At 47.3% G+C, this 9,690-nt stretch overlaps 1 protein-coding gene across 1 annotated transcript; it reads left to right on the forward strand.

Annotated features, from left to right (window-relative positions):
• Positions 1–5,162: 5,162 nt before the first annotated feature.
• On the forward strand, positions 5,163–8,248 carry LOC127339672 (uncharacterized). The gene is made up of 11 exons (XM_051365492.1): positions 5,163–5,651; positions 5,737–5,871; positions 5,954–6,103; positions 6,280–6,919; positions 6,998–7,079; positions 7,121–7,211; positions 7,303–7,500; positions 7,585–7,713; positions 7,788–7,903; positions 7,978–8,053; positions 8,132–8,248. The coding sequence occupies exons 1-11, from the start codon at positions 5,163–5,165 to the stop codon at positions 8,246–8,248; spliced, it is 2,223 nt and encodes a 740-aa protein (XP_051221452.1).
• The last annotated feature ends 1,442 nt before the right edge of the window (positions 8,249–9,690 follow it).

Here is a 9,690-nt window from a genome sequence, read left to right on the forward strand (position 1 = left end):
AGACACCCCAAATATAGGGTTTTAGGCCAAAACATGCACTTTTGGGGCAAATCAAGTGCACAGGGATGCCGGGGGTGAGGCCACACTTGGCACATGGGTGCACCAATGCATGCCCCACACTGCCACCCTTGGAATTTACATGAATAATAGGGGGTAGACCATGGTGAGTTGCACCCAGACATCCCAAATATAGGGTTTTAGGCCAAAACATGCACTTTTGGGGCAAATCAAGTGGCTAGGGATGCCAGGGTGAGGCCACACTTAGCACATGGGTGCACCAATGCATGCCCCACACTGCTACCCTTGGAATTTACATGAATAATATGAGGTAGACCATGGAGAGTTGCACCCAGACACCCCAAATATAGGGTTTCAGGCCAAAACATGCACTTTTGGGGCAAATCAAGTGGCTGGGGATGCCAGGGTGAGGCCAAACTTGGCACATGGGTGCACCATTGCATGCCCCACACTGCCACCCTTGGAATTTGCATGCATAATATGGGGTAGACCATGGTGAGTTGCACCCACACACCCCAAATATAGGGTTTTAGGCCAAAACATGCACTTTTGGGGCAAATCAAGTGGCTGGGGATGCTAGGGTGAGGCCACACTTGGAACATGGGTGCACCAATGCATGCCACACACTGCTACCCTTGGAATTTACATGAATAATATGGGGTAGACCATGGTGAGTTTCACCCAGACACCCCAAATATAGGGTTTTAGGCCAAAACATGCACTTTTGGGGCAAATCAAGTGGCTGGGGACGCCAGGGTGAGGCCACACTTGGCACATGGGTGCACCAATGCATGCCCCACACTTCTACCCTTGGAATTTACATGAATAATATGGGGTAGACCATGGAGAGTTGCACCCAGACACCCCAAATATAGGGTTTTAGGCCAAAACATGCACTTTTGGGGCAAATCAAGTGCCTGGGGATGCCAGGGTGAGGCCACACTTGGCACATGGGTGCACCAATGCATGCCCCACACTGCCACCCTTGGAATTTACATGAATAATAGGGGGTAGACCATGGTGAGTTGCACCCAGACACCCCAAATATAGGGTTTTAGGCCAAAACATGCACTTTTGGGGCAAATCAAGTGGCTGGGGATGCCAGGGTGAGGCCACACTTGGCACATGGGTGCATCAATGCATGCCCCACACTGCTACCCTTGGAATTTACATGAATAATATGGGGTAGACCATGGTTAGTTGCACCCAGACACCCCAAATATAGGGTTTTAGGCCAAAACATGCACTTTTGGGGCAAATCAAGTGGCTAGGGATGCCAGGGTGAGGCCAAACTTGGCACATGGGTGGAAAATTGCATGCCCCACACTGCTACCCTTGGAATTTACATGAATAATATGGGGTAGACCATGGTGAGTTGCACCCAGACACCCCAAATATAGGGTTTTATGCCAAAACATGCACTTTTGGGGCAAATCAAGTGGCTGGGGATGCCAGGGTGAGGCCACACTTGGCACATGGGTGCACCAATGCATGCCCCACACTGCCACCCTTGGAATTCACATGAATAATATGGGGTAGACCATGGTGAGTTGCACCCAGACACCCCAAATATAGGGTTTTAGGCCAAAACATGCACTTTTGGGGCAAATCAAGTGGCTGGGGATGCCAGGGTGAGGCCACACTTGGCACATGGGTGCACCAATGCATGCCCCACACTGCCACCCTTGGAATTTACATAAATAATATGGGGTAGACCATGGAGAGTTGCACCCAGACACCCCAAATATAGGGTTTTAGGCCAAAACATGCACTTTTGGGGCAAATCAAGTGCCTGGGGATGCCAGGGTGAGGCCACACTTGGCACATGGGTGCACCAATGCATGCCCCACACTGCCACCCTTGGAATTTACATGAATAATAGGGGGTAGACCATGGTGAGTTGCACCCAGACACCCCAAATATAGGGTTTTAGGCCAAAACATGCACTTTTGGGGCAAATCAAGTGGCTGGGGATGCCAGGGTGAGGCCACACTTGGCACATGGGTGCACCAATGCATGCCCCACACTGCCACCCTTGGAATTTACATGAATAATATGGGGTAGACCATGGTGAGTTGCACCCAGACACCCCAAATATAGAGTTTTAGGCCAAAACATGCACTTTTGGGGCAAATCAAGTGGCTAGAGATGCCAGGGTGAGGCCACACTTGGCACATGGGTGCACCATTGCATGCCCCACACTGCCACTCTTGGATAGAAGATTTCCTTTTATTAGGGGTCACTTTCTTGGGAAATGTCTTATGCAGGTTACATTTTCTAATAAATTGCAACTTCTAAGTGCATCTAACGCTACGGTGCTGAACTGCATCCGTTGGATCGGTCTTCTAGAAGGAATCCGCGGGCTATCCGCGAGAGCGACGATTTGGCGCCGTGATTGGGTAGCGTTTTTTTTTCTTCCAGCGTCTCGCGGTTTGGCAGGAGACGTCGAAATATCCGTTGGGCTCTGGCTCGCGCGTCCACGCATGCCATCGTCGAACGAGCCCGTCTAGGCCTGCCATGCATGCGCAGCGATCCACCACATTGCATGTTGCCATGCATGTGAGGTGCTCACCTCGTGCATGCGCTCGTTGCAGTCGTCGCTCCGTCGCAGAAACGCTGAAACGCTGACACGCTGAGACGCGGAGTGCAGATGTGTCGCATGGCAGTGGTAACAGCTCCACGCGCGGGCGTGTCGGTCGGTCGGGTTTTTTCGTCATGCTAAAAAAGGTAGGGTTCACACGCGCAGTTCTGTATCCACGAGCCGAATTAATTGACACACTAAAAACCGTGCGCCGCTTTGGATGCCGTCCTGCTTTTCAATGTGCAGTTAGTGGATAACGAAACCAGCTCACAAGCCCCCTCACCTCACCCATCCAAGCCTATTTAAAGCCACCATTGTGCTCACTCTTCCTCACACTCATCCAATCCATCTCCCATCCCATCTAACGGCCTCCAAATCCAATACACGCCACATCTCAAGGGGATCGCCACAATGCAGTTCAACGGCCCTACGTTCCGCCGCCCTGCAACCGTGTCGGAGAGACAGTACCCGGCCGGAGTCGTCTGCGACAACCAGCTGTGCGTGTGGGCCATATCGAGGTGGAGGGACCCAACGGAGCTAGCTTCATTCTGCCTCTCTGCCGGCTACCGCCACCTCCCTCCGGGCTCGCCACGCATGTTCGAGCTTTAGGAGTACTACGATGGCAACTCCGGCCACGTCATCGGCCTCTTCGTAACTTTTGCCAACAGGTTGGACGCTCACCGTCTGCTCGGGCAGGTGTTTTGGTGCGGGTGCGAGTTCATCGCATTCACCAACTACAACATCTTCACCAACTTCTACGCCATCTTCCCCAACCCGGGCAACATGCACTGCCTCCCCTACATCATGCCGGAGGACGACGAGTGATCCTTACAAGGAGGAGCCAAGGAGGTTGATATGACGGCGTTTTCACACTTGTTTTTCTATTTTTTATGTGTTTTATTATCTAAGTCTTGTAAGGTAGCTATCGTGTCCCTGTCGTGCTAGTGGATGTGTTTTGTAAACATGCATGATCCTGTTAAGTAATGATGAACTGTGTTGGCCAGTTAATCGCAGCAAAATGCATGGTTAATCATGTGATCCACAAACTAAGTAAAAAACAAACAATGCAGTACAAATTTGTAGCAATATATCTTGCTGAGAGTACACTACTTCTAAATCCTTTATTTCATATTACAAATTTAGTTCTTATAACCCAAGAGTACAATGACAATACCCAGAAGAATCGCTATAATCTGAAGCATTGACACAATTTCGTTCAGCTTTATTACAATTATTTTCTTCAGGTGCTTCATGTCCTTGTTTAGTGCATCTTGCTTCTGTAGTTCTCCATCTCCTCCGTTTTCTTCAACCACTTCTCCTTCTATGGGAATCAGCATAGGTGAGTTTGGTGGAACAATACCCTTCTTCACGAGCAGATCTGCGTACTTTTCAATCCAATACCAGAAGTTGCATCCTCCTCTAACCGGCTAGAAATAACGAACATTAATCATACTTATAATTTTGGCATAAATCCTGATGAAAATAGACGGATATTGAATAACATTAAAAACATCTTACATTGTGATTATTGCACCTGACGAAATCGCTGGCGTTGGACGTTGTGGAGGCTGTTTTCCTCTCCACGACGCGCCACCGGCAGCTCGTGCACTTGATCATTGGGAGAGGACCATAACTTGGGTGCTGGATTATAGTGGCCGAGCTCGAGGAAGACATGACTTTGCCGGCGGCACGACGTTCGATCTAGAGTAGATGAAGTCATAGATAGAGGCTTTGAAGGGGAATTGTAGGGTTTGTATCTTGCTCTCGTTCATAATAAAGCGTCCTTTAATTCTGGGCCTGGGCCGCACGGCTAATCTAATGGCCCATCTGTTAATGGTCAACGCACCGCGCGCGCAATTACCCCACGTCCTTCGTGCGATGAAGGAAACTACCATAACTTGACGCACGATAATCACGAAGATTGGCAGGGTAAGCTCGTCTTCCACATTTTTTAGGCGCCAGCACTCTCGCCCAACGCCGCCGCCATCCATGAGATCTGACTACTGCCGCCTCCCTCCCCATCCCTTATCGGCGAGAAAGCCTCCTCTAGCTGCTCACAAGACATGCAAACATCGAGGTATTGCCTTGCCTTATTGCATGTATGCAGTACGTGTTCTTTGTTTGGGATGTTTCTGTACGTATGATATCCTTATAGCTTTTGTGATTATGGTGAGATAATAGGCAGTGATCGATGTCAATATAATTGTTCTTTGAATTTTAGATCTTAACACTTGTTAGTGGAAACTTTTGTTCAACGCAAATCATCGCTTTGATAAAGATAGCGGATAGAATTATGATCTAAGAAAAAATATCCCTTCCATACGTAACATACATATGACTTTAGAAATTATGTTGCATGGCATTATACTTGCACACAAATTTTGACATTTATCTACTCCTTTTTATGAACAGTACGTTGAAAATTGGTGTGTGCGATGTGGATCGTTGGGTGGGCTTTTTAACAAGAATGACACGAGCTCAGCGATGTAAACTCGCTGAAGCTGATTTACAAAGCTTGATTCACATGAAGAGTATTAGTCCACGATCGTCTATACTTAGCCTCATGATTAAGGCATTTGACGCAGAGTCAGAAACATTCAACTTGCAAAAAGATCAACCCTCGATTACTATAAAAGGAGTCGATGTGGAGGAAATTTTTGGTCTGAAGGACAAAGCAGCAGAAGGGATGGATATTTACACCATCCTTTATGAGGATGGGGAATATGCAGAAAATGAGGTACCATCTCATTTTCTGAGCAAGTCCTCCGGCAGTCTGAGTATTGATGGATTGATCTCGGACGCAATCAAGAGCGGATTAGCCGACGATGACTTCCTTCGAAGAGCTGTTCTTGTGGCCCTTGGTATAGTTCTTGCACCACAGTCCAGCTCAACAGTTCCGTTGGAGTATTGGGCAATTGTTAAGTACGTGTCACGTTTGAAGAAATTGAACTTCAATGGTTTCACATGTGCTTATTTAATTAACAATATAAAGAAACTGCGTAGTGAACATGAGATGGTGCAATGGCCCCGCGGCAACCTAGCCCTGCTTCAGGTATATTTCTCCTCACCACGTCCATTCTCTTAAAAAAAATCCAACAATGTATAAAGGTGTTTAACTGTTGTGCCAACATATGCAGTATATTTACAATGAAAAAGTGCACCCAACTGGTTCACAATTGACGTCATCAAAGCCGTTGATGAGGAACTGGACAGAAGAAGAGGTGAGAAAGAGAGACAACATTGAATACAAAGATGGACGAGGAACAGGCTTGGTAAGTTTTCTCTTACTCATGTACTATTATCTTCATCATTTCATGTGGACTTACATCATCACTTCATGTGCATTCCTTCTAGATTGACGACGACATATCTGCTAACCACAGAAGGGAGGTGATCCACACACCTGACGTTCCTCCAAGATCAAAGAGGAAGCAAAGTAAAAGAGCTAAAGCTTCAGGTTCTAGCATGAAAACGCCAGGTTCAGTGGATGATTCAAGAATGGAGGTCATGGTTGAGCAGATTCTGATTAAACTGACCAATCACATCAATAAGCAAACATATGGACAAATTTGCAGACGTATCTGCTCAGGTGACATGGACTATTTTTTGTATGCTTCTACCTGCTGAAATGCATCTCTACACAGCATGACATTAATTACCTTCTGAATTTTGTTCTGCAGAAAGTCCTAAAAATGCTTAACGCGAAAGGAGTTGCGTACAGGGCAGGCAAGGCTGACATGTCTGATGACGAAGATCAGGAGGAGGAAGACAAAAAAGAAGGAGTGGCCTCCACACCTAGCCATGGCGGCCTTCCGCCTAATGATTTCATGGACGTTGACGACATCAAGTCAGACAGCACTGCATCATTTTTGAATTCAGTTAAGGATCAACATGACGATGAATTGGAAGATGCAAGTAAGAAGAGTGAGCCGATGGATGATTCGAACTTCGTGACACCCACCGACAAGAAGAAGACTGCTAATGCTGGGTACACGACACCAGCGCCTAAGCACGGAGACACCCCTGAAGTACCCATAATCATCGACGACAAGGCTACACCTGAATCGTCCTGCTCGGCACCTATTGATTTAACTCTTCCAGATGCATCAGAAGAATTTGATAGCTTGAACACGATCTGCCGTAAAGCGATAGAAAGTAGGAAGAAGGAGGAGAAAAAAGATAATGTATGTGGCAAAAAGGAGGAGAAAAAGGAAGATGTCTCTGGGAAGCGCAAACGCAAACCTCCTCGCAAATTAAGTTCCCCAAGCATTGTGATGACCGAGAAATGTCCTAAACGGTTTCCACGCGCAGTCAGAAAAGGTATATTTTCTGAAATATTTTGCACTATATCAAGGAATCATGTTCACATAATTAACTATATATGGTTGTTGTCGATAGGTTCTGATGCTTTGTTCAACAACGAATATGCCACGGACGGATCAAATCTGCTGACACCGGAGATAATTGACGCGGCTGCCGAGTATATTCGGATAATATGCAAAACTACAAAAAAAACCAAAGAAGTAAGACTGTGTACGAGAATGCAGACGGGGCTATGGCGAGGGCTGAATTTCTTAAACCTATCCTTGACCGTGGATGGCTGTGCGGCGCTGTAAGTCCAACAACCGATGTCATCCTTCTATTTCTCCTAGGCTTGAATATATATGTGCTCTGGAGTGATCACCTGTTTGAATTATATGCAGGTCATTGAGTGTTACTTGGCTGATCTGAGATTAAAATTGAAGGATAGGAGAATATGCCCTGCATGGAGGGCAAATTCTATAGTCGAAAATCGACCGAAAAGGCAGCGATGGAAAAAGAGAAACCTTGACGCGACGGATATTGCAGAAATGTCAAGTTGCTACGAAAGATGCGAGCTGGAATATTTTGGCACTAACAAGGTAATGATTGCTTGTACATTATTAAGTGAGAGGTTTCAAAATTAACTATTAATGCATTAATTATTAACTATGTATTTTTGGTAGGCTTATTTCTCGGTTAACATTGCCAAATGCCACTGGGTCACCGTCGTCATGCACAGTGACAAGAAGGAATTTCAGGTGCTAGACTCGTTATGGCGCCTTGAGCAGAGCAAGGAATTTGTGGAAAAGCTGGTATGACTTTTGATCACGGAACGTAAGACCACCTTGGTACTCAGTGCACTGTACTTAAATTTTATGCTTCACAGAGAGAAGAAATCTTGAAGGACGTCGAGTTTGCGAACAATGAGATATCAACAAAGAAGTATCCAGACGTTTCGAAATGGGAAATTAAAAGATACCCAATACCTATGCAAAATGATACGTGAGTCCACCGTTAATCTTACGCCATTACTATTGATGCCTATTGCAGATAGTTTACCTCTGATCTATATGCAGGAACTCATGTGGACTGTTCCTGTTAGCATGTATGGAGCACTGGGATGGAGATGAACTAACGGCCGAATTTTCGCAGGTTACCTCTTATCTATAGTATCTTTGTGACACACATGTTTATCTCCCGCTAATCTAAACTACATAATAATTTTTGCAGGAAACGATAAACAACAACAGGAATATGACTGCCGCTAAAATTATAATGTCAAAATCAAACCTGCTCGAGAAGGCGAAGAAGGATGTCCTTGACATCACGGCGAAAGCACGTGCGTAAAAAACATTATCAGATATTATTTCTACTAGTTGTAATGCTAGGGTGGATTTGTGTCCGGAAGGTCTCATAGACCTGTAGAACTTTTTTACTTTGGGTGGTGAACTTATTTGGGGTTGATGTTATTTGTTCCACAATGAGATAAGTACTTTTTTGCACGATAAAAAGTACAGATAAGTAATTCAACCTTTCGCATGTACATAATTCAAACGAGTAGCACACGACATGACATAGAAAAAGCGGGAAACATAACAAACACATGTTAAAACTAATGAAACTAAACATGACCATCCTCAACTAGCCCCGGCAGCTTCACCGCCATCGTGAACTTCACTCCTCCTCCTCCTCCTCCTCTTCGTCGAAGTTGTAGGGAAGGGTGTGCATCATGTTGCGCGTGAGAAAGTGGCACTCAAAGTTGGTGTAGATGTTGAACGTAGTGAATGCTATGAACTCGCAGCCGCACCAAAAGACTTTGCCGAGGAGCTCGTACGCGTCGTAGCGGTTGGTGAAGGTGACCGTGAGGAACAAGAGGAAGGCGCGCGTGTGGTCACGGGCCTCGTCGAGGCGAAACATGACCGACGCGTCCGAAGGGAGGTGGGCAAAGCCGGCGGTGAGGAAAGCGTGGGCGAGCTCGACCGGTCCCCTCCACCTGGAGATGGCCCACACGCGGAGTGTGTTCTCCACGACGACGCCCGCCGGGTAGCGCCGCTCGGGCACAGTAGGAGGCCGACGGAAGACCGGTGCGTTGAACTGCATCCTACCGGTGCGTTGCAAGGTCTTGGGTGGGGATTTGCTTCAAGTGGAGAATATATGGATTGTGTGTCGCGCCGAGTGGAGAGGAAAAGAGGGGGTATAAATAGGGCGCCAAATCGATCAATTACAATGAAACGTCACGCTGTTTCCGTGTCCGTGGAATGGGTTGCGCGTGTGTATCCGTGTCAATGCGGTGCGCCTGAATCAGTCTTCCTTTATTGCTCTGAATCGGCGATCATAAATGGCTCTGCTGCGTCGTTTGCCTCGCTGAGCGCTCGAGTTTGAATGCACATCTGACTTGGTGCGGCGCATGCATGGAAACGTCTGCGACGGGAGCTAGCCTGCATGGTGCGGCGCATGCATGGCGAAGTATGCGACGGACAAAACCATGCAACGGTCCGAACCACGTCTCCTCCCTAGACTAATCATACTGCGGAGTGAGCCTCTCGTGGATCGCCGTCGCTCAGCAGATCGCAGCCGTGCACGAGTATTTCCCTATAAAAGGCCTCCATCCAACGGCGTAGAGCTAGGTACTGTAGGGCCCGCCTGGATTCGCTTCGACCGCCACGTGAGAATGGCCATTCCTCGGCTCCCGAGCGGCCGCCGCCCACCTCTGCCAATGAAGTTATTGGCGACGCCACGCGTGCCCACCGGCCGCCACCCACCTCTGCCAATGAATTTATTGGCGACGC

This window comes from Lolium perenne, chromosome 3, assembly GCF_019359855.2.
Source record: "Lolium perenne isolate Kyuss_39 chromosome 3, Kyuss_2.0, whole genome shotgun sequence".
NCBI classification, from domain to species: Eukaryota; Viridiplantae; Streptophyta; class Magnoliopsida; order Poales; family Poaceae; genus Lolium; species Lolium perenne.

Bases quoted from the DNA above. Each gene is read 5' to 3' on its own strand.
- LOC127339672 (XM_051365492.1), top strand. From the start codon at position 5,163: ATGATTAAGGCATTTGACGCAGAGTCAGAAACATTCAACTTGCAAAAA. The intron at 7,080-7,120 runs GTATATTCGGAT...AAAAAACCAAAG, and splicing joins ATAATTGACGCGGCTGCCGA to AAGTAAGACTGTGTACGAGA. The intron at 7,212-7,302 runs GTAAGTCCAACA...AATTATATGCAG, and splicing joins GTGGATGGCTGTGCGGCGCT to GTCATTGAGTGTTACTTGGC.